This window comes from Podarcis muralis, chromosome 2 (assembly GCF_964188315.1).
Source record: "Podarcis muralis chromosome 2, rPodMur119.hap1.1, whole genome shotgun sequence".
NCBI classification, from domain to species: domain Eukaryota; kingdom Metazoa; phylum Chordata; class Lepidosauria; order Squamata; family Lacertidae; genus Podarcis; species Podarcis muralis.
The window spans coordinates 32690948-32716187 of NC_135656.1; the positions used below are offsets into that span (position 1 = coordinate 32690948).

The 25240-nt window shown below is 43.9% G+C and overlaps 1 protein-coding gene across 15 annotated transcripts in view; it reads right to left on the reverse strand.

Moving 5' to 3' along the window:
• Positions 1–25240, reverse strand: part of CACNA1G (calcium voltage-gated channel subunit alpha1 G) — a 323096-nt gene that overhangs the window by 119731 nt on the left and 178125 nt on the right. For all 15 annotated transcript variants that reach the window (XM_028716551.2, XM_028716569.2, XM_028716593.2 and 12 more), the window contains exons 5-9: positions 20867–21026; positions 17906–18197; positions 17410–17502; positions 14041–14839; positions 9595–9956 (exon numbers count right to left, since the gene is read on the reverse strand). In XM_028716551.2, coding sequence (XP_028572384.2) covers positions 9595–9956; positions 14041–14839; positions 17410–17502; positions 17906–18197; positions 20867–21026 — 1706 coding nt within the window. The remainder of the gene's footprint in view (positions 1–9594; positions 9957–14040; positions 14840–17409; positions 17503–17905; positions 18198–20866; positions 21027–25240) is intronic.

Sequence of the window (25240 nt, forward strand, 5' to 3'; positions counted from 1 at the left end):
CCAGGCAGGAGCAGACACAAATATATACTAAAAATAGTACCTGCACGCCCACACACGAAACCACTGACCCCCAACAACCCGACACGAAAGCACAGCTATGTCCAGAAAATCCAGAATGAATATCCACAGCAAGGGACAGAGAACGAGTGAGCTGCAGAATCCCACATTCAGCCAGCGGCATTTTAATGACGCAGTCAGCAAAAGAGAACAAAATAACACTACTATAAATTACCACTCTGTTATTATTGTAAGTGACAGCATAATCAATGAAAAGACAACGTGTGGCCAAAATACTTGTTTGTAATTTTTTAAAAAGTGCTTATTCATAGTGGGGAGGAAATAAACACAGTGTGAATTGTAGAACTGTAGTTGGAAGGGACCCACTGCAACACAGGAATCGAACTCACAACACAGCGATTAAGAGTCTCCTGCTCTACCATCTGAGCTATTGCCCATGTAGGGTGTGTGGGGGTGTGTGGGGTGTCCTCACATAGCACAGTGACCTTGATTTGACTTTCAAAGTTCTGAAATGGAGAAATACTACCACATCTGAACCCTGTTCTTCTGCCTCCTGGTTTCCAGTCAGAGCCAATTCATAGAACCCTTGGTGTGTCATAAAGGACACGAGGGCCAAGTGGAAGCATATTGTAGCTGTGTCCCAGTCAAAGCACCAGTTTAATTCCCTTGCCACTTACCCACAATATCATCCAGAATACCTGAGGAAGGGCAGGGAAAACTATGACTTGTCACCAGCTGGACAGTCTCACTCACAGAAACCTGTCTTTATGTTGTGATCACCATCTGAGGTCCTGCTCAGTGTTGCTCCGCTTTCCTTTGGGCCACATCAGCAAGGCCGTGTGTGTGTGGGGGGGGGGGGCTATTGTCGTCTGGAAGGGCACTTCGGTGCTGCTAACACAGCGGTTTGACTTCACCACTGGAGGTGCACTCCACTGAGACAGATGGATGCCAACAATCTGAGATAAACCAGGCTGGGGAAACTCAATGAAAGAATCATAGAATTGGAAGGGACCACAAGTGCCATCTAGTCCAACCCCCTGCAATGCAGGAATCTTTGGCCCAATGTGGGGCTCGATCACACAACCCTGAGATTAAGAGCTTCATGCTCTTACCAACTGAGTTATCCTCCAAACTGCTGGACTCCAAACTTCCATCAGTCCCATCCCGTACAGTCAATAATTTACAGTCTCTATCCCTTTCTAAAGTGAAAGAAGTTGAAACTAGTTTAGCTGTCACCTCCTCTTCCTGTAAAGGAACACAGCAGAGCCAGTATCATCTTGCTTAGGACGGGTAAGTGAAAGAACAAAGGCACCGTAAGCTCTGGGATCACTCTGTCCCAGCCCCCTGTGAATTAGCGCATGTTTCCCTCAGATGAAGAGGTCCTTCTTTTCTTTAATTAGCTGTTGGCTCCACAGGAGGTAGAGAAGCAAGCAAAATAACAAATCGGAGGAAAAAAGACTAGATCGAGGAAGTGAACCAGTAAGTTAGTGATACCTGCTACAGTCCTAGCACCTTAATCCACACTCCTTCACAAATGAATACTGCACCAAAAGGATACACCACATTTTTACAAAAAGCTCTATCCTGCATTTGCCCGTAGACCTTTTAGTTTCCGATCCTTTCTGCAGGCACATTTTCCTTACATACCGTGGCACAGATGGGTGATATTTTCATGCTGCAATGGTTATTGGGTTTTAATGTTACTTAGTGACAACTTTACAACATTTGTACAGTCACCTGTTCAAGCCCCCTGCTGTTTGATGCACTAAGGATTAAGCTTTAAAACTCTTAAATGAGCTTTAAAAGTGCCTGAAAAGGTTACACTGGTATTTTGCAAACGGAGTGTGCACATTAGCTACTGTTTTGAGAGGTTCTTCCTTTGTAGTTTTTTTTTTTTTAAGAATGTCCTCCTATTGAATTACTTCCTTTTCTAAGCTTTCAAACAATTGCGTACCAGTAGTTTTATCACAGCAGGCCAGTCTACAGCTCCTGCCACAACCACAGATTTTTGTTTCATTTGCTCCCCCCCCCCCCCATCCTTCAGGCTTGACTATCTCTGGGACCTTTTTGACTTAGATGCAGCTAAACACCTGGCTGCATAGTTCTCGTGTTCCTCCTGCCTTTGTTCCTATGGACCTACGGTGATCTCATACACATATTTAACATTCCAGCCTTGGCTGACTTTGTGTTGCCAACACCACAGTGTGAGAGGTAATGAATGAATTAGAAGCAAAAGCCTCAATGGATGCAAATTAATATCCAGATATTTGTTAGAGAAAACCAGTGCTCTGCCTTCTTTCAACTGAAGCAAGAAGAAACTGCATAATGCGTTTAGTGGCCCGCCCTGTGGAACGCCCTCCCATCAGATGTCAAAGAGATAAACAATTACCTGACATTCAGAAGACATCTTAAGGCAGCCCTGTTCAGGGAAGTTTTTAATATGTAACGCTGTACTGTTTTTAACACTTGATTGGGAGCCGCCCAGAGTGGCTGGGGAAACTCAGCCAGATGGGCGGAGTATAAATAATATATTATTATTATTATTATTATTATTATTATTATTATTATTATGAGTCAGTGTGTGCCTTGGCAAGAGGGAAACCAAAGAAAGGATCCCAATAGATCAGCTTCATTGGAAATGTTAATTGCTCTATACTGCATTGCATTGTAGCTTGTATTCTAGGGCTGCCATATGTCCGGACATTACCAGGATTTCAAAGGTGGAAATTGACATTGGGGGGAATTTCCGAAAGTTCAGATTATTTTCCTAAAAAAAGCTCAACAGCCTGCGGGCTTTTGGGGAGTCCTGGTTCTTACTTTTTGAAACACGGCAACCCTATTTTCTATTTCATTGTATTATATGTAGGTTTCCAGTTTCATTTATATACCCTATTTGTTATTTTGTAATCTGCTTAGAGACTGTCTTAGTATACCGTATTTTTCGTCCCATAGAACGCACCTAGTTTTTTGGGGGGGAAATAAAGGGAAATTTTCCCCCTTTATTTCCCCCCCAAAACCAGGTCGGGGAAACCGAACCAGGTCGAGGAACAGCGGGATGGCGGCGCTGCGCCTCCTTGCTGTCCCCTGAGCTTGTGCGGCTGGCCGATGTCTGTCCGGCGGGCGGGGCGCTCTGCTTCAGGGTGCCCCTCGCGCCGGGCAGCAGGCTGCTATCCGCAGTGTAGGGTGCCCTGCGGGAACTCCCTCAGGGCTCCAACACGCTGCGGATGTCTGTCCGGCGGGTGGGGAGCTCTGCTTCAGGGCGCCTCTCACGCCGGGCGGCAGACTGCTATCCGCAGCGTGGAGAGCCCTGCGGGGAACTCCCACAGGGCTCCAACACGCTGTGGATGTCTGCCCGGTGCGAGGGGCACTCTGCTTCAGGGTGTCCATCGCGCCGGGCGGCAGGCTGCTATCCGCAGCGTAGGGCTGCCTAGGCTGCGGATGTGTTCCCGAAGCGCTGGGTGCTCTGCTTTCAGCGCGCCCGGCGCTCCAGGAAGCAGGCTGCTATCCGCAGCCTAGACAGCCCTGCGGGAACTCCCGCAGGGCTGCCTAGGCTGCGGATGTCTTCCTGAAGCCTGGAGAGCGAGAGGGGTCGGTGCGCACCGACTCCTCTCGCTCTCCCAGCTTCAGCGAAAGCCTGCATTCACCCCATAGGACGCACCCAGATTTCCCCTTAATTTTTGGAGGGGAAAAAGTGCGTCCTATAGGGTGAAAAATACGGTGAGTGGTACATAAAATATATAAAATAAATAAATCAACAGGTTTCGCCACCACATCACATATTTGCCTTTGAATCTGCTTTCCCTTTCTGCTTCGATTGTCTTCAGAAATTCTCAAAACTCAATGTTTCGTACACACTCTCACACACATTTGTTTTGCTCTGCTTTATTTTCTTAGACCCTCTATTCATGTCTTTTACTCCCGTTCCCCGCAATCAAACCATGGTTGCTCTCATTGCCCCAACGATCGTCGGCTGTTCCTTCATGACCCTACTTATCTCTTTGCTTGGTTATTTATGATTAAATGGGAAGAAACTTGTTTCTTTGCTGCTTTTACAGTTGTTTGCTATTACCACTCAGCCTGCCCTGATGGGATCTTTGCTATGCACTCAATAATGTTTCAGCTAATTCTTAGGCTACTACAGAAGACTAACTTTTGCTTTGGCTGTGATAATTGTGTCTTCAGATCAACTTATTTCCAGCATGTTGGGGGAGGGGTCTTCTGCTCATAATAATTGGTAGGGGTCAAGGGTCAAGTTCCTTAATCTCTTGGGGTAGCAAAGCAGTTGAACATGATGTGAACTGATGTGACAGAACTGGGATAACAGTGATACTAATTTTATGTACAGTACTAGATGATGTACAGTGTACCATTAATCTTCACAGGATGGGCCTGGGATTGCAGTTGTATCCATTCACATCTCCTTCTGCTAGCATGGCCCTTAAAAAATTTCAGTATGTTACAACCCCATTTTTAAAAACAGTCTGTAAATCTGATATGTGAGGGATGTGTGCCACTTATTTCTATTAATAACAAAGCTTCCAGTTTCTCATTATTATGGAAACTTGGTTAAGGGTGACATATATGATGCTTTAAGAAATTATGACAGCTCCTTCTTTCTAAAGAATAGCTGGTTTTCATTAAAATGAATGTGCTGAGATTTCTGCTTTTAATTTTTTTAAGTATGATGTTCATGAGAATGACTCATTAGGAACACATATTCAGAAATAATGGGCAAAACTTCCCAAAGCTGTTAAGTCCAATTTTGTTTTAACATAGAGAAAGAATTGGTTATCATGAGCATTTAATGGGGACTCTAAACTTTACACTGCTCTCTTTCTCTCTTTGTTCTTGTGAAAGAGTTTGAAGGAGGAACTAGTGTCAGAGTCCCTTAACCCAAGCGTGATTACAGGGTGACCTCATCCAAAGAAGTTGGGAGTGGGGAATTCTGCTCCTACTTACAGGGCCATATCTAGAGAGCAGCACTGGGTGGCTATACTTAGCCGCCCTGGCACTAGCTGTAATCTTGTCCCCAATGCTCTTTAAGCCATTAGGAATGGCCATCGCTGGATTTGGAGCACTGTGTCATCAGTATAGTGATGATATCCAGCTCCATTTCTCTATTAGCATATCCTGGACTAGTTTCTGGATGAAGTGGTAGGTTGGAGGAGGGAAAATAAACAGGAGACTGAATCCTGAAAAGACAGAAGTCCTGTGGTTTGGTGGCTCCTGGGTCTGGGAATTTCATAGCTGCCCGCCCTCCATTTGAAGGAGCAAGTGCGCAGCTTGGGGTGCAGGTATGTGTGTGCACCCCTGAGGATGTTCTTAGATCTACCTTTCTCACTGGAGGCCCAAGTGGGCACAGCAACTACTTTTGGCTGGTTCTCCAGCTACAAATGTGTCTGGCCAGGGAGAGCCTCACCCCTTTGACTCATGCATAGGGAAACTCAAGGCTGGATGACTGTAATACACTTTCTGTGGGGCTGGTCTTATAGCTAATGCAGCAGCTGCAGCTAGTGCAGAATGTTGCAGCTAGATTGCTTCCTGGAGCACCTTTTCATGCACATGTTAACATCTCTCTTACATGTGTTGCTATACCGGCTCCCAATATGCTGCTAAAGCTCTCAAGCTCTCGGGAGCAGGCTATTTTAAGGAAAATCTTCTCCCACATCATCTGACACCATCACTGAGGTCAGCTAGAGGCCCGCATGGCTGTGCTGCTGCCTTGAAAGGTTCATCTTGCAATTACCAGGGATATGGCCTTTTCCATTGTGACACTATCTCTGTGGAACCATCTCCCCTCTGAGTTATGGCAGGCACCCACATTAATCCCTGCTGCATATGGAGATTCAGGGGGGTTGGTTAATTTCTAACTTTTTCCCTAGTTCCAGGAATTTAGGGGAGTCTTGCTCCCCCCCCAACTTATAACAATATCAACATTTCTGATACCAAATTATTCCACTTCATAGAACTGACAAAGCCAGGGTTCAGTGTGTATGGAAATACTTGTGTTCTATATTAGGCAAAAGAGCCTCATATAAAAACTAATAAAGTCAATTGCTCATAAGGTCCTTCATTTCTTTTTAAACAACCTATCCATGCAGATACATTTGGTGACATTGATTTGTTTGTTCTTAAGGGTTTTTTTTTTGGGGGGGGGGGAGGTCACATTCACCATTTATAATCTCAGCAGAAGGGCCAGAGCTATCAATTCTCAGCTCTAATTCCCTATCTCATAACTGTCAGATTATGAAACTGCAAACTGTAAGCCTCAGGAGTTTACAGAAAAACATCTCCTTATTCTCTCCTGCCGCTTTAATCAGATGAATTAATAAAAGCAGGATTCAACATTTGCTATTCACTCCAATATTGAGGGGAGCGGGAGCGGAGGGAAATAGGACATTGGATTCTCTAATCTTTTCTTAAAAAGAAAAGAAAAAGAAGATAGCACACTGAAACTCACTGAGTACTCACTTACCAATCACCTTTCTACCCCAGTCCCAGGTTTTTCCAACTATGACATCTTTTAAGCCTCTCTGAGTGCATCACATAATCACCTTCTGTCCATAAGGCAACAGTCCTACTCTATTTTGCCTTGACCACAACTGGAATACTGTGTCCAATTCTGGGCACCACAATTTTAGAAGGATGTTGCCAAGCTGGAACGTGTGCAGATGAGGGCAACCAAGGTGATCAAGGGTCTGGAAACCAAGCCTTATGAGGAGCGCTTGGATGAGCTGGGTATGTTTAGCCTGGAAAAGAGGAGACTGAGAGAAGGTATGATAGCCATCTTCAAAATATCCTAAAGGCTGTCACATGGAAGAGGGAGCAGGCTTGTTTTCTCCTGTCCTGGAGGGTAGGATGTGAACCAATGGCTTCAAGTTACAAGAAAGGAGATTCAAACTAAACACACAGAAAAGCTTTCTGACAGTAAGAGCTGTCTGACAGTGGAACAGTCTCCCTCGGGAGGTTGTAGACTCTCCTTCCTTGGAGGCTTTTAAGCAGATGTTGGATGGCTATCTGAGAGGGATGCTTTAGCTGAGATTCCTGCATTGCAGGGAGTTGGACTTGATGACCCTTGAGTCCCTTACAACTCTACGGTTCTATGATTCTATATTCCTAGGGACACTGGTGCTACAGGTTCCACTGCCTAGCAGACCCACCTCTCTCTCTAATCAACTGCAACCTTTTCCCAGCCTGGTATGCTGAAAATGCTGTTGGATTCCAACTCCCAACAACCCTTCCCAGCATGACCAATGTCAGTTGAGCAGTGAGGGTTGCAGTCCAACAACATCAGGAGGACCACATGCTCCCCACCCTTTCCTGGTGGCAAACTCTTTCCCATGGGTGTTCCCAAAGATAGTTTATTTTTTAATCACCATGAGAAAAGCACATCAGGCAACATGATTGCTTCTCTTGCATGCCCTTGGTGGGTTTTCTGTTATGGTAAGAGGGGTAATGGGAAGGGCAGAGGAACTGCTAAGGTTGTCTCCCCATCACAGGAAGCAATACCTGAATTAGACAGAGATGACATTTCCCTCTGTGATTCAAACTATCAAAAATGAAGAATGTGAACTTTGCATCAACTTTTCTAGTTTCCCCTCCAGACTCCAAAGGAATGATCCACTTGGTACTATTATTAAAAGAATAACAAATTTGAAAAGCAATCCATCAATCCTTATTTCAGCTATGGAGACAAATTTTGAGTAAGGTCAAGAAAGGAAGGTCAAACAGCATGTGACAGATCCTAAGAGGACCTAAGTGTGCCTTTCCATTTAAGGCATAACGAAAACAAAGGTTAATCAGCCACATTGCATTAAGATTTCAGAAAACATGCTTGCTTGAAAGGACACATTTAGCACACCAAAGGGGCCTCAGCCACTATAATGTACAACCACTGATGCATTAATACACCAGGATGGCACTAGGATCTACAATTATACCTGCAGAATTTGGTTTGCAGCTACTATTCTGACACAAGGAGCTACAAAACGAGAAGTAAAGCAACTGCATTAAACAGTAACTGACTATGCCAATAGGGAAGGGGGAGCTAGAAAAGAAGAAAAATGAGCATATCTGAAGGACAGCTTGTTTAATAGGTTCAATTATGTTCAGTACGTTCAATGCAACTTGCTTCCAAGGGGCAGAGCAATCTTAACCAAGGTGTGACTGAGCAGCATAGCCACTGCTGCATTTGCAACCCCACTGCTTATGCTGGCTGGGGCATAAGACAGGAGCAGGGGAAACTCTGCTCAGTGCGAGAAGAGTCTGGAGCAGGTGTAGTGATCGGTCCCAATGCTGGATTGGGTGAAATGTCGTCAAGTGTCAGCTGTGTACCCAGCTCAGGATACATTGGATTCCAGGCCAGCAAAACCACTCCTCCTCTCCTGAATGCTCTGTTGGGGGGCTTTCCTTGGACTACTGTTGATGAGAATATAACCTGCATGAACTCCACCTGCCCATGCTTTCATTAGGTGGGACAGAGAGCTCCATATGGGAGGAGTGACACTGACATCACTAGGGGTGGAGCTCTTTATGAAGATGCCACCAGGTTGGTGATGTCTCTAACCACCTTATGGGGCTTTATTCCTTTTTTATATTATGTTGAAAAGCATTTAAATTTTTCCATGACCTCTGAAATTAAATGGAATGACAACAATTTAGGACTCTCTATGGGAAGTGGGGGACAAAGTCAACCTGATGTTTCAGGGGGAGAGTTGGGTTTCACAGAACTAGAAGCCAAAGTATTTGATCAACCCTTTGACACTGAACAACACTGACACAGACCTATGGGAACTGGAGTATGTCTTAAATCAGCAACTGTACATAACAACCATGTACCACTTGCCAGTAAGAGAATGTAATCAGTGCTGGCATTTTTATTTTGGACACATCAACTGTGCACCAAAGCAGACACATTTCTAAATAAAGGGCACCCCTACAATATGACTGACTGGAGCAAAATCATGTCTAAGTATTGGAATATACCGTAACCCAAATTGTATGGGGAAGCCTGCATTAAAAAACACAAAAAACCCACCAAGCATGCAATTACAGTACTTATTTCACGAAACAGCTTGCATATTTCATGACATGTTGTTTGCAAGTTAGCTATTATAAAATCAAATGTAAATGATTTATTGAGGTAAGCAAATAGTCTTGTGGCTTTTGGAGAATTACTGTAAAAATGCAAAAAAAGAAAGAGAGAGAGACAAAGCATTGTAAAGATGACTTCACTTGCTTACATCCTCAGACCAAGAAGTGTCACTGAACTCTATTCACCAGTGTGCAGTTCTCCACACTAAGTAGCACAACCAGAAGTGCTCCCCCAAGATCTGCAGCTTTGTTGCCCTTGCAGAGCTTCAGAGCTTCATTTAACAACAGACCAGAACAAACACAGCTAAACAGAGCAAGGCATGAAAGTAAGAGGTCAGCATGAATCGATGCTGTGTGGTACGAAATCCCACTCAAGGGGCTAAGAGCAGAACCAGGATGGAGCTAATGAGGCCACCATTTGGGGTGCTGTGGCTGCAGGGAGAGTCTAACTATAACTACTAAAGTACAGAGGGCTCTGCTTACCTGCTCGTGATACTCAATCCCCATGCTGAGGGTATTGATCAGGATAGCTATCATGATCCCACGGCCAAAGTACTTGCTATCTACAATCTTCCGAAACGTCTCACAAACCACCTTCCAGAAGGCTAGGAATTTTAAGGTGTTTCTTCCCCGAGCTTTCCAACGCTGAGGGTCCCTCTGATCACTGTAGTGAGCGTCCTGAGTAAACTCATATACCCCGTCGCTGTCAGAATCTCCCACTTCATTGTCCACCAGCTCTGGATCGTTAGCCAAGGTCTTCATGCAGTATGGACAACTATCTGGGTTGCAAGTATTGTTGGGTTTCCCAGACTGGCTGGAAATCTTGCAGGAACTTTGACAAGCACCTGAAACAAGGACAAAGAAAACCATACCCTCTGTTATTTCACTAAAAATCTTGGAAATCTCTTTCTGGAGCAGCCGAACAATGTCGGTGTCCAACTGCAGTTTTTGTAAGTTCAATAATTTCACACCAGATGTAAGAGGAGAACCTCTGCCCCGCTTGAGTGGTTATCTCCAACCAATGCAAAAACAGTATGTGTATATAACTTTTGCCATGGCTAGAACAACATTTGAACCATAATTTTTGACTATCTACTGAACCTGAATCAAGACCCTTACTAAGAGATTGATAAGAGGGAGGATACATTCGATTCTAAAAACCTGGTGATTTTTGATGCTAAGCATCAGTCTGCCCCCTGCATTCTCCAGCACTGTTGTCAGAAAGGTCAGTCCCAATTTAATGAGAAGAGAATTGAAGGGCACAAGTCAAAGAGAGGAAGAGGTGGGAGGATGGGAAAACACAGAAGTGGGACATCAAATGAGCCAGAGTGGCCCTTTCAGAAATGGCTTAAACAGTCTCTGTTGAGAAAACTAGATCAAGTGCTGCATATATGCTGCAACTGAAAAAGGAGCTACATTCCAGTTTCTCCTTCCTCTTCCATAGCTTCTAGAACTCGCTGCCAGGTATGAGATCCCAAGGGACCTTGTTTCCCTGTCATTCCCTCCCCAGCAATTGTCAGCCAATGATTTGGAGGGCTGTGACACAAGTTAAGTTCTGCTAGATATTACAGGTAGGGGAACTACCAGACACAATTTCACTTGCAGGCAATGTGTTTGCTGTCACTTCTGCTTACATCCCGGGGTTCCGCCACTAGCGAGGAAACATGCACCAGCCAGTAAGCTATTATAATGAATGCAGGCAAGGTTTCATTTGAAAGAAGCTTTGTGCAGAAATTAGGCCTGTTCTGCTGCTTCTTTAAAAATCTCCATCGGTCAGAATTCAGAAGCAACTCATGCAACACATAGCAAGAGACCCATAAATGGCTACCATCCTACCTATGAGGATGCTTTAGGTGTCTCAGCCTGATTCAGCACAAATAGCAGGATTACGTTGTAGAATTTAGGTATCACAGTGAAGTGTGTGCGTGCATGTGAGCTGCCAGAGATGATGGCCCAGTTTCAACTAGCCCAGCGTGCTAGCAGAAGCCTGGGCAGGGGCTCAGACTAACACAACAGGGCTCGCCTCCTCTCCTCCCCCCATGCACCACCACACCTCCCCCAGATCTGGTCTGGAGGTTTGGGAGAACAACTGAGAAGAGAGCACAGGGCTAGGAGAAGGAAAGATCATCGCACCTGGCAAGCAGAATTATTGCACTGGTGTAACAATAATAAGAGTATGATGTTCAATTCCTCCCAGATGTCTGGACACCATTTTCCCATAGGATCACTATTTTTGAAAAGCCTCTTCCAAAATACATTTCTGCAAGAGGAGTCTGGAAACTCCTCAAAATGTTGAAACTTAAAAATGCTCTCCAACTTAATTTCTGTTGCGTTCTCTTCAAACAGAAGCTTCAGTGGTGTAGATATAAACTGGGCAAGTATTTCTCTATGGAGCAAGACCTATGAGGTCAGAATTGTCAGCTCTCATCACTGCAACCCAACACCCTTCATAACAACACAGCATGCTCTATGTTTTGTGATATGCTGATTTAAGACGGCCTTTCGTTTTTCATACTCTAAAGCTGAGAGGAGGAGGTAAAGACACTAAAACATTTATGTGTTTATATATACAGGGTGAGTCCTTCAAAAGAGGCCCCATGGATACAGAGTACACATGTTCCACGGGGCCCCTTTTAAAAGACTCAGCCTATATATAGCTATAGGACATGCACACACACACAGTTGACACAGTTTATCCTATTATATCTCACCTCCTTAAGCTCATGACCTAAGAGCAGATAGGATACTTGGTGTGTGTGTGTGTGTGTGTGTGTGTGTGTGTGTGTGTGTAATATCCTCTGAATTTCTTCACTTTATCACCTATACAAAAGAAGAAAATCCATGATACTGCTCATTTCCACACCCTAATTTATTGGAAGGACAGATCCTGAAGCTGAAGCTCCAATACTCTGGCCACCTCATGAGAAGAGAAGACTCCCTGGGAAAGACCCTGATGTTGGGAAAGATTGAGGGCGCAAGAAGAAGGGGACGACAGAGGATTAGATGGTTGGACAGTGTTCTCGAAGCTACTAATATGAGTTTGACTGAACTGCAGGAGGCAGTGGAAGACAGGTGTGCTCTGGTCCATGGGGTCACGAAGAGTCGGACACGACTAAACGACTAAACAACAACAATTGCGAAGCTACGAATGTCTGCTAACTAACTTTGAAGATGAAAAAGAGAGAGAAAAGAATGAGTGACAGCTGTCCACTGCTAAGAGTTCACAGTCACCTCATTACACATTTGGCTATTAAGTTAAAACAAAAAGCAATCAGCTCTTCTGGCACCTGGAATATTAGGAGCTGTAATTAGAGACAAGCACTGCAGCCAGCAAGCTGCTTGGTGTTCCTGCTGTTTGCTGATACTTCAGCATTAACAACTTCCCCCTAAACATATCATTCTCAAATCATTTCTCGCAATGGCTGAGGCCAGCTGACAGATGGTACCCCACCAGACGACAAGGATACAAAGAGTCTCCCGTTTGTGCTGGCTATGGTGGAATGAAGAGTTTGTCTCCAGAATGCACCTCTGACCCGGTTGTAATGTCTCTCTCATTACGAAGCCAGCAGGGGAAACTCCCATGGCTGATATAAGGCAGATAATAAGATTTTGGCTACCTGGCCCTACACCGCATCACATCCAGACAGTTTTTCTTATGGATCTCTCTAATGGCAAACATCATGTTCTGCTCATGTGTTAAAGGGGAAAGCATCATACACATCTGCATATATACTCACAGGTGTGTGGCTGCCTACCAAAACATATCATGAGCAGCTCTTACAAGTTACATAATGTGCAGCCTGATCCTATGCATGCTTGTTTGAAAGCAAGTCCCACTGTGCTCAGTTGGGTTGGCTGCAGTGCACTCCCAGGTAAGTGTGCTTAAGACTGCAGCCTAAGAGGTCACCTTCCTAAGAAGTTAAGGAAGAATGACCAAGTCATCAGACTGTTCTTCACTGTTATGAAAGAAAATGGACATAGGCAGGAAACAGATGCAAAGACAAATTCACTTTCTGAATACAAAGCCCTGAATATTTGCACATTTGCAATGACGTGCATCAGGGATCGGGAGCCTGTAGCCTACAGGTGTTGTTGGACTCCAGTAACCATCGGTCCCAGCCAGCATACATACATGAACAAAGTTCTTGCTTTCCTCTCTCATTGCTTTTAGACAAATATTAAGGCAACGGCAACTCTCAGAATGATGGAATGACTGCTCCAACTAAATAGGAGGCCTACCAATCACCACCTTGACATAATGTGTCCTGCAGATGGAGAAAGTATGGAAACAGCACTTCTGTCTCTAACACATAGGCCCAGAGAAGGAGCACTGGTCTTTAACTGGTGGCTTAGGGCCTGGTTTTAGGTGGGTCGTAACAGCAGCATGGCCCCCATACAAATATGTGGTTAAAAATTAATTAAGAAGGTCCTCAAATGAATATTTGGGTTAAAGGTGGGTCCCTCGTCTGAAAAGGCTGAAGACTGCTGACTTAGAGCAAGTGGGTCAGGTCTGGAATGCTTTCTTCATAACATTCATTTTTCTTTCCATCTTACTGAGGGGCACAGAACAGCCGACTTGCTATCAACACAAATTTGCTTAACATGTTACTTTGTTACAACCAATTTGAAAAAAAAATAAAGCTCTATCTTTTCATTCTCTGCCCCCATTTTATGTTTCCCAGTGGGGCAGGTTGGGAGGAGGTAATCGACACACCCAAAACGAATTATTTCTGATGAACGGGTTTTGTTAGAACCTTATAAACTAACTTCTGTCTTAGTTCTGAACTGAGGACAACCCGAATCATCCCGAATCTCACCTGACCCTAATCAATGGCAGCCCTGCCTGGAAAGGTAAGTTAGGGATGAACAGCGGCTTTGCCTTCCATCTAGGTGATATCTTAGTGGCTGACACTCTACCCAAACACTTACCAGTGCTCTGTGTCTCCAGTAGCTTCTGCATTGGACTATACGGTCCCGGGGGGATATTAAGGTTCATCAGGGTGCTGGCCCCAGGGTTCAACGTGGGCTCTGCTAAACCTTTTTCTTTCAGCAGTTCATGGGAGTTACTTGGGTGTACAGTAGGGTAGACCTTGCTGCCAACCACAGTCCTGGGAAGCACCTCTGGCCCTGGTAAGCTGAGACCAGGCTGAGGCGGGAGAGATGATCTGCAGCGAATGGGCTCAAAATGACAGTCTGCATGGTAGATGCTGTGAACAGACTCAGCGTTGCTGGCCGTGGGGTGAGGATTGGCTGTTGGAGGGAGCATCAGCCTATTTGCACCATTGTGAAGCGAGCTGGTTTCGACGTCGCTGATTTCAGGGCTGGCGCGCGGTGCCTGAAGGCTTCCATTGCCCAGGTGATAGTGGTGGTGGTGGTGATGGTGGTGGTGAATGAGATGATGCACCGAGGACCTTTTCCGTGGCCGGTGTTTGCACGGCTGCCGCTCTGCACTGCTCTTGCTAACCGGGCTGGAGAGAAACCCCATCCTCACCCCTGTGGTTCGGTAGACCTCCACCAGTTGCTTGCTGGCCTTACGGAGGACGTAGACGAGATATTTGAGGAGTTCGTCATAGCAGCTCCCCGGCTCTGAGAAGCTGGCCAGAGTGCTAGCATTGGAGAGGTAGCGGATTCGCTGTTCCTTCATCAGCTGGCTCTCCCGCTGCTTAGTCTCCGAGAACTGAGTTGCTATGACCACTAAGCAGAGGTTTATCATGAAGAAAGAGCCCACCTGTAAGGGAAGGAGGGATGTGTCAGTATTCCTACAACCAGGGAGGAAGCCTGAAGCAAGTGTGTCTGAGAGAGAACTAGTCATCAAAAAAAATATCTTCAAAACTAGAGCTGAGCTAGCGTTTCTCTGAAGACTCCCTCCCCCCTGTCTCCCCAGGAACATTTCTAAGATATTTTCTTTTTCTGAACCCCCTAGTAAAAGAGAACCACTTCATGGAATTTCCCACCACCATTTATTTTGGTAGCATCCACTATTCCTACGTCCACCACCCCAGCAAACCACCACCATTGCCCTGATACAACACTAGGTCATTTGGTCCAACAGTGACAGAGCCAGTGTTAATGGGAAACCCCAAGAAACTGTTGGAAAACTTGTCACCTTGGAAAAATGGTCCCCTTCTCTCTCCCCCCCCATCAGTATGCAAATAGTGGGAAATTTCAAGCGACACTCTGCTCACAGTTCTATTCAAAACCAACTTAAAAAGACCAAACAAGTATTATCTCATCGCACGATGAAAAACAAAACTCTGACACCAAATCTCTTAATCATCTGCCCTCAATACTATGGTCTGAAGGCACAGAAAAATCTGGTGTGGGGTCTGGTCATCCGTTCCTGGAAGGAAAGCTTACTGGGACTAACAAGGGGACAAACTTATAGGGCTGGATCCAGATTTATGTTGATTCCCTTTGATTTCAATGAGAGTTGAAGTCATGAATAACTGGTCCCCTTGACTAACTGGTTCCTGCCTCCATGACTGCCTGCCTGCACTGCTCATTTGCTTCCCCACACTGCTTCTGGGTCCAGGCCGCTCCATTACACGGAGGAGAGGTCAAGGCAAACGGAGGTTGCTCCTCCTCCTCTTCCCTCTTGTAACTGTTCCTACGCTTGGTGAGGGCAGGTGAACAGAGGATAGTGACACCAGAAAGCAGACACAGGGTGAAGGTGTTGCAGGGGCCATCAGGGAGCCCTTTGCTAGGCTACAGGCCTTGGCAACTGCCCAATAATGCCAGCTCCTGACACCGATCCAAGCTGTCTCCTTTTGTAAGTCTACAGCTCTGTTATCCAGAGGTGGTGTGCTTATGTATACGAAACTACACTGATGTTCTCAGCCTCAGGAGTCACTCAGGAAGTGCACCTGTGTCTAAAAATCACAATATGGGAAGCAGCTGACAACAAAGGCTAGTGTCATGTAATACAAAACATAGCCCCAAACCCCGTCCCAGTCAAGAGCAGTCATCATCACATTCTGTGTGTGACTCACACGGGGTGGATATTCCCTGCCCTGTTCTTTTCTTTCCTTCCACGTCAAAGACTCTCAAGCTTCCTCACCTCAGGGACACCCACTCCTCAGTCCCGCAGATGACACAAAGAGCTCAAAGCAGAAGGGAGATTTATTGTGACTTAGAAGGGTTTCTCTAATTTTTGCTTCCCGGTAGTCAGCGCTTACTTATTATCACAATTAAGTAGCATTTCTTTCTCCCATGCATTTACTTTTCAGGACAGATTTTTCCCTCGCAGAGAGGATTGGCAGCTTTGCAAACAGATCTCCCGCTTTGTTAACTGGAATTGCGGAGAGGCTGTAACCCAACTACAGCAGCTGTCTGCAGCAAAAGATTGGATATTTTACTCTGAAACAGTCTTTTCATCAGGCTGCATTTTCAGGAGATCATGATCATCATTCAGCTTTGAAAAGGACCTAGTAACTAGCCTCCTCTCCTGGCTACCGTATACCTTCAGATATACAATCCGTGCATGTCACCTGAGCAGTAGGAAGATGCTGATTCATTTTCCCTTTCATTGCCATCAAGGAGGAAAGGAAACATACAATCTGTTTATACCCCACATGGTTATGAGACTGTAAGTCAGTGCACCTTGCAGATCAAATATCCATCTCAGCCTAAGGAATCTAGAATGATCTTAGCAAGCTGACCTCTAAGTGTGTTTACGGTGCCTAAGACCAAGTCACTTTGTTTCTGATCAAAACAGAACAAATTGTTCCGGGGTTTATAAACATATAAATGTTCTTTGCCCATGTGTGCTATCACCTGTAATACTATGGGGTGTATCTGTGTATCTGGGGCACCGCCCAGCTAAAGCTAAGCATTATTCTGTTCCACTGATTTCAACGCGAGTTAAACATGTGCTAACTCCTGTCACTGAAATCATATGACAAAAGTACTTAGCCTTGGCTGAATCATGTAAATAATGTTTATGCTGGCCTCAGATGCTGCAAAATGCCTTTTGAAGCAGAATGCCATGTGTATGCTATGCTGCAAATCAACAAACACCTCATGCCTCATTGCTTTCCATTACTTTCTTCTTACTACCCGTAGACCTTCACTATCACTTTAGTCAGTCGGTGCTCTCATTTGCCACATCTCTCTCTTGTACACACAAGAGCCACAGGGAGGAAAGTTAGAACGCATCCTTTGCTAATGGGCTACCATCTCTCTCAGGCTCCGCTTATAACTCTCCTTTCCTCTGTCGCCCCCCCCCCCCCATGTTTCTTTCCCTTATAACTCTTGAGTGCAACACCTCTGGTTGCCATGAAGACTAGAGAGATAACTCACAATGATCAGGAGAATGAAATATATGAAGTTGTAGAACGAATGAGCATCCATGACAAAGTACATAATATCTACCCAGCCCTCCAGAGTGATGACCTGTAGGCAAGAGAAAAGGAAAAGGAAGGCATCAGTTAGCTTGTACCAGCGGATGCAGGACTCTCAAGGATAGGAAGCATGGCCAAGCATCTATGGATGTTCAACAAGATACACCAGTGCTATTACTTATACTAGGTCATCTGTCAGATCTCTTAACACAAAGGCTATGAAATCACTAAAGAATGACAAAACCCCAGAGTAAAAAATCATTTCATACAAGTGTCGACCCCATGCTTGATAGAACTGAAGAATAACAACTGGCGATTCTCAACCACAAATTAATATTATTTGCATATAAAAAATTACTCCGGGACAAAAATAAAGGTTGACCTAGCTTTCCCTGTCACTGAAGGATAGCCTGTTGATACAGCAAGCTTGGAGTCGGATGAGTCCCTTTGTTCACCTGAAATATTGCAATCCATGCATATCCAATGTTATCGAAATTGATTGCTCCTTTGAAAGGGTTGTGCTCCCCTGCAGAGCAGTTTGTGTAATACTGGTTCCAGTTGACACAAGAGGTGTTCGTGGTGTCGTTGTAGGAATAATAGTCCAAGGTGCATTGCAGACCTTCTTCCCTCCTTGTTGGGATGTCGCGACAGTAACGCATCCCATTCTCTCGAGGCTGAGAGCAGATAAAAGGGCTTTCATCTTCATTCTCTGTCTGGTAGTAGGGTTCCACCTCGATTGTGTAAGGGCTTAAAGGAAACAGAAAAGTGCAGGTTAAATACCCAGTATCAGCCTGTGGGGGGGGGAATGGAGGAAACATATTTCTATATAACTGAGGGATGCATAGTGGTGTTAAAGGGCAAGAGACTGGAAAATGTAAGAGGAAAGTACTCATTCACAAAGTTAACAGGGTAACCTGTGGAACTCATGGCCCTGAGATATTACAAGGGTGAATAGGATAATTGGGTTCAGAAAAAGCCATTACACAAATTAATTGAGGGTTAGGGCATTTTGACTGTCTGGGAGTACAATTTCATTTTTCCAGATGTCTTTAAACTGTGGGTATTTTGAAGTTCATAATGAATAGCATATCACTCCAAAATGGCTCTTTCTTGAACAATTTCATCTAAACTGCTGGGGATCGGCTATCAGAGACTGGGATGAATGGTCCAAATTTTCTGATTCTAGTACATCCATTATTATGCCCTTGTGGACTGCATACAGCAACTGAAGTTATTTGAGGGAAACCAAAATAAAAATAATAAATCTGGTTTGCATAATTATTGAAATACTGTACAGTATTTAAGTAAGAGCGAAAAATGCCAAAAGTCATGACCCTTACTAATCTAGCCTCAAGTGCTCAGGATAAACATTAGTCAAGATGCTCACGAACTTTTCTTACCATCCCAGTAGCAAAGGTAGGGAAGAGAGGGTGCTAGAAAGCAGGCGACAGCCTGGTCTATCTAAGCTTGCTTTTAACGAGTTTACATTTTAAAATCTTGTGTGTTCTATTGGCTCAACAGCTTGCAGCTTTCAAACTAGTGTTGCCCTTAAAAATAAAGAAATAGATTTGTTTATACCTTGTCCATTTTTTTCAGTCAACTAATGCCCTCCCACCCCAACCTCCCAGGATTGGGTTAGGTAAATAATGGGCTTTATAATGTGATATATTGATGTCTTCTCACCCCACTCTCAATATTTTCATTGTGCATTCTCAAATGTCAATTTAGATGAATGATATTTAAAAAGGACTGACTAGGCAGGCATTTTCAGACTAGAAGTAGATGGTGAAAAACCCTTACTGGGATTCAGAATATCTTTTTTTAAAATGCTACTGTTCCTTTCTAAATACTTCCCTTCGCATGGCAGGCACCACTTGTGTTTCTGGCATTAGAAATGAACATTACTTCAGAAGATGCTATTGGGATAATAAGCCAATTCAATGCATTCACCCTGATATGGAAAGGGAAGTAAGTGCTGACTTGTTGGGAATTAGCATACTCCTGCCTCAATAAATGGCTACTTCACTGATGCCACAAGGACTCATTGCAAAAAGCTGGTGGAGCTATATTTAAGGCGAGTTCAGCCCGGTTAATTCCTGAAGTATTGCTTTTAATGCCACTGGAAGCTTAGCTGAAATCCTGGCATTCTGGTTCAATTAAACTCAGACCAGTAGCTGCTGTGTTGGATATACCCAGAATTGATCAGCAATTCATTTACTTTATTGCCAATTTACCTAGAGGGATTTTGCATGTTAATGAAATCCCAGCTCCCTTTGATAGAGGGAGTGGAAGCAAAAAAACAACAATAAAAAACAGCAGAAGACTTGCACAAGTTTGGGTGCCAGGAAAACAGATGCGTACACACATGTATACACCTAACTTCTGCACTATTTTGAGAGCCACTTCTGATCCAGCTTAACGCTGCTTACGTCTTAAAAACATAACTGGGGAATAGTCTGGAAAGTTCATCTCCATAACACCTGGAAAATTCTGGACTTCCTGTACATTATCAGGAGAATGTTGTGTTCAAACCTGCTTTGACTGTTCAAAAGTTACCAATATGCACTACATTTCCCTCACTCCAGCCCACTTCTCCTTGCTTGAAAACAGCCTTGAGATTCACTACAGAAATCATCAAACCAATTCATAGTAAGTTGGTAATCTATAAGTAACATTGAAATTAATGAGACATCAGTGTGACGTTTGGATCAGGCTCAACAAAGGTATAACCATTTGAACACGCTAAGGTCCAATGTAAATGCATTCTTAACGCGCCATGAAAGTATTTCTTATCATCGTTCACTATTTGGGAACATTGCCTACTAATAATGTCTGACACAGTACTGATAATCATAAATCACAACAATCATAAATCAACAAGACAGCCTCTACAAAGGTTTATTTTGTTAACAGGTACCAACATTATTAATAGTGAGTTGCTTATATTTTTTATGGAATTACCTTTGCGTGGGGTGTGGGTTGCTACTCTTAAAAAATCCTGTTGCTAACAAGTATAGCCAAAATGGTGCCCTCCCTATGTTGTTGTGACTTCTAACTCACATCAGCTTCAGCCAGCATGACCACTGGTCAGGGATGATGGGAGTCAAAGTCTGGAAGGCAACATGTTGGCTATTCCTGCTCTCCAAGAAGGAAAACTAGGAAAAGCACCTATGAATCTTGAACCAAAAGAACATACCACAACAAGAAAGTTGAAGTGATAATATGCAAACTGAGTGTTCACCCACAAAGGCAAGCAAACAGAATGGAGGAAACAGTGGCAGCATGATGCAGACTCCTCAGATCTTGCTGGGATTAGCATGTTTATCTAAAGAAACTCCTTGCCTCACCACCATGCACATATAAAACCCCTATGCAAGCATATCCTAAGCATGTTTAGGTGCCTCATTCATACTTACAAACTGAAGTTTTCTGGAAGGAAGCAGCGGTTCCTGAGCAGCCCTGCCCAAAGCTGGACTCCAACAATACCAAAGATGAAGAAGACAAAAAAGCAGAGGAGGAGAACGTTCCCCAACATGGGAAGCGTGTCCAAAAGCAGCGTGACCAGGATGCGCATACCTGAGGGAGCAAAGGGAAAGCAGCCACTAAATGGGAGAAGTTCTACTAAGTTGGGTTCTTCTTGCTTCGAAAGCTAGGCAGAAGGGTCAAACTTGCCATCTGTGAGCTCCGTTCCAACCTTATTTTTTTTCCTATTACTGTACCATGTTAATTCCTGGCAGTGGTTATAGTCTGTCTTACTGTCCACCACACATTGCAGAGAAAATGGCATTTCCCCTCAGGAATCTAAATTCTTCAACAGCTAATCTAAACTCATGGAAAATATTGTCATGGCCCACATAACACGGTGACTGTGAAACTATAGATGGTACGGTGGTGGTTTCAGCACCAGACCACAGTACCCAATGGTGCTGCCTGGAACGTGAAAGATGGGGGTGATGCCAACCTAGAATATGTACAATGCCACCAAACTTCTGGGCCTCTTAGAAAGCAAAGGATTGCAATTCAGTTGAGGCCCATGTGAAAGTTGGCAAGAAAAGTCACTATGCACAGTGACTGTTTGAATGCCCTATGCCATATGTTTCAATCTACAGGTGCACTCTATGGCAGGAGAGCAATGCTAACACAGAAGGTCTCCACATGATGAGGGAAAGTCACATAAAAATCGGCTTTCAGCCATTACAGTCACCGCACAGAACACAGCCATGTGGAAGCGATTTTCATGCTGAGACTCACTAGCAGCCAGTATATGATGGGACTCGGTTGCAAAGCCATCAGTGCATCTCCCCCATCTCAAACTCATGGCTGTCCTGCCCTACCGGTGTTGGGAAGACATCTCTCCAGCTCTGTCCTTCTACACCACCTACTGCTGTTGGGAATGAAGCATGTAAAGCAGACCTGGGGCCAGCCCTACCATTAGACAGGGTGAGAAAATATCTCTGGGGTGGCAGTTTTACTATTACAGGGCAGCACAATGTCAACTATTTAGGTTTTCACCACAATGGAGTAACACACCCTGCCTCTGTGTTGCCACACATATGCATGTCTAGTCTAGGGGTTCCCCCCCCAACTTCCCTTCCTGAACTTCTTGCACCTCTCATGTTTCAGCTGAACTGCAGTGACCACCTTTCTTCTAGCAATTATCCTATTCCTTCAGCATCAACCAGCAATGTGTTTAACCAGTTAAAGTTTCTCTTTCACCTCATCTCTCTTTGCTTGTAAAATTCACCTGTGAATTTCTGTCTGCCACGGAAGTGTAAAAATCACAGGAAGGAAGGTAGCAACCCTAGATTCTCATACGTCCTGGCCATTCTACACTCCTTTTGCAAGCTCAGAACCACCCTATTCCCTTCTATCGCAATACAATATAAATTAAAATCTCCTTCCCCATCCTAATTCATTCCCTGCAAACATGCAGAACTTTACAAGGCAGTTAATTCGTACAACGTTAGGAACATTCGGTTCTGTAACAGAAAGACAAATTGATGGCGACTTAACTTGACATTTGCAAAAAAAATAAAAAATGATTTCACCCGACATCTCTGTAATATTCTGTTCATCCTCCATCTCTTTTTGTTCTCTCTCTCTTCTTTCTTGTCTCTTTCATCCACAACACAGTTCATATTGATCTTATTTAAAGAAACCTTTAAAGCCATTTCTTTTACCTTTATACCTCAGCAAGAATTTTTCATTGTTATGTCATCAGATCGCCTCTTTTTTTTTACTTTCTTCCTCCCATAACAAAATAATAGCCTGCCTTCCATATACTCACATATACCCCATCACCACCAGCACCTCCAGCCTATTGTTAAATGTCTTGTATTTGGTCCCTGCGTTTATTATTGATTCATACTTGTTCCTTGCCTTGCTTCCTTATGCTTCTGTGTGGTCCTAGCTTTGCTGCACAGGAGCGAAGATGAATTACCCGGGATTTGCAAACACATTAAATGAATTACACCCACAGTTAGACAGTGGCAGATAAATTCAGCCATCCATCAGCTCTGCTAGGTGGGGAAAAAAATTGTGAGCAAGATACTTGAGCTATAAAATGATAAAAGCGACAACAATAACAACAGGGAACATCCTGCCAGATTAAGTTTAATTTAATGGGATTAGAAAAGCAAATAGAGCCTAGGAATTTCCGGCTTCTGACAGATGGATCACAGTCTGAGTACCTCATGTTGTCAAGGTAACTGGCTAATTTGACAAGATGGGTCCTTTCTTTTGCACTACAAAGCTTTGCACTCATGCATAGTGTTAAACAGAGGGGAAGGATTGAGACCCCAAATTTATCTAGATACTCTGGTCGATTGGATACACTGGACATCAGATGCAAATGAAATTTCCTCGGAATATTTAGGTGCTGTTACTGTATTGATATCACTAGCACAAAGCATCTTGTTTTAAGTTTTATGGTTGTTTGTTTGTTTGTTTTTTTTAAATAATAATCTGGAAAGTATTAGGAAGATATATAGGTAAGAGAAGAGCATTTCATAATGTCCTAAATTATTTGACCAGTAACATGCTGTCAAGGAACCACAATCAACCTTTGGGAGTCCAAGAGAGAGAGAGAGAGAGAGAGAGAGAGAGAGAGAGGGAAAAAAACCCCAAGATGCACATACCATCGAAAGCCTGAAATCATTTTTCAGGATTAATTATGGGTAGGCATGGGGGATAAATTAAATTCAGTGTGCATTCTAAAGTGAATCTGTCTAATTCAAAATTCCCGGAAAAAATATGCAAACTGAAAACAGCTATCCTTCAAAAATTCTCACTTCTCTGAATTATGCGGCTCTCAAACAATATAAAGTATACAAAATGCATATATTATTTTAGTACATTTATTTATTTATTTATTTAACAATATGTATAGAGTGCTTACATGAGAAAAGGCCTCTAAGCAGTTCGCAAGGAGAAAGCATACATTAAAAAATGCACCGACTGGTGTATACAAAAATGCTTTATATTAGGAAAAACTGCTTGCCGAAATGTGTACGTCAGGAGAATTGCACTCAAAGACTTGCATCTTTTTTTATTAAAGAAAACAATAACCTGAAATTAAGTTTGGGGGAAAACAAGAAATTCAGGGGAAATGACACTGGCAGATTCAATCATCCCTGTTGATGGCGAGGGTCGGGCAGTCTCAAACATGGTCAGCTGGCTACACCTTAGTTTAATGTTTATACCTGCCCTTCACCTTTGCCAGAGCACCTTACAAATGTCAATATATGGCAACAGGGCAGGCATTCTGAAATGAAAATGTAAGGAAGTCCCCTGCTTGGGACCAGGATTGAAATCCCCACCATCTAGAGGGGAGAAAGTCCTGGCAAGAAGCACTGAAGAGTAATAGAGCAACAATCCAGGAAGAGAGGCTGAGATTTAAAAATAAAAATAAAAATGTGTGTGCAAAAATCCCCAATTCCCTAAAATCATTATTTCAGTTCATTCTTCTCTCCGCTTTTCTTCAGAGAGCCGAGAGGAAAGTGAGCTATGTAGCCCATCTTGTTATTTCTGGAAGGTCAAAGAAACCTTGTTTCACACTGACATACCCAGATAAAATGGATCATATGAAAAGCATTGGCTGGAGAAGGACAAAAAGCTGTCATAGCATTGCTGAAGATGTGGATCGGGCAAAGTAGTGTTGTGAATTTTTTTTTTTTTGGGGGGGGTCCCTTATTCACAGTCCCTGGATCCAGCAAGGATTCAAATTGCTGGAATAGCTAGACAAGTTTCTCAGTAATGGTTCTCCAAGTATGGGATGTTAAAGTAACAAAGGAAGTGGCTCTGGGCCAAACAGCCAAACAGCAAGTGGGTACCTTCACTTCTTTGTTAGAAAGTCAAAGGTGGAGTTGGTGTGTGAGAGGTAGGAGATGGATTCAGGCTGAAGTCTACGAGGCAGAGCCATGCCTGATTTTTGCTGGAACTCAAGGCTGTGGCAATGGAAGAAGCAAGACCTTCTTGGGGTATGGATGGTGTGAGCCCCTCCATCATAGGCTCAGGTTGCACATACATGTAAATAAACCATATGTTGACACCAGTGTCTCTGCTGTCCCTCATTAAAAAGGAAACCTGGGTAAGTGCCTGGAACCTGCTTGGAGACGTGCAATAATACAGCAAGGAGCCATAGGCTGAGCATACACTCCAGAGCACTCTGAAATAAGTGGAATCCAGTATGGTCCAAGGACTTGTTATATTTGAAAGAAGAGTAATTCCCTTAAACTAAGCTATACCTGGCAGCCCTAGGAAGGAATCTGTTAGCCTCCAGATGTGAATGG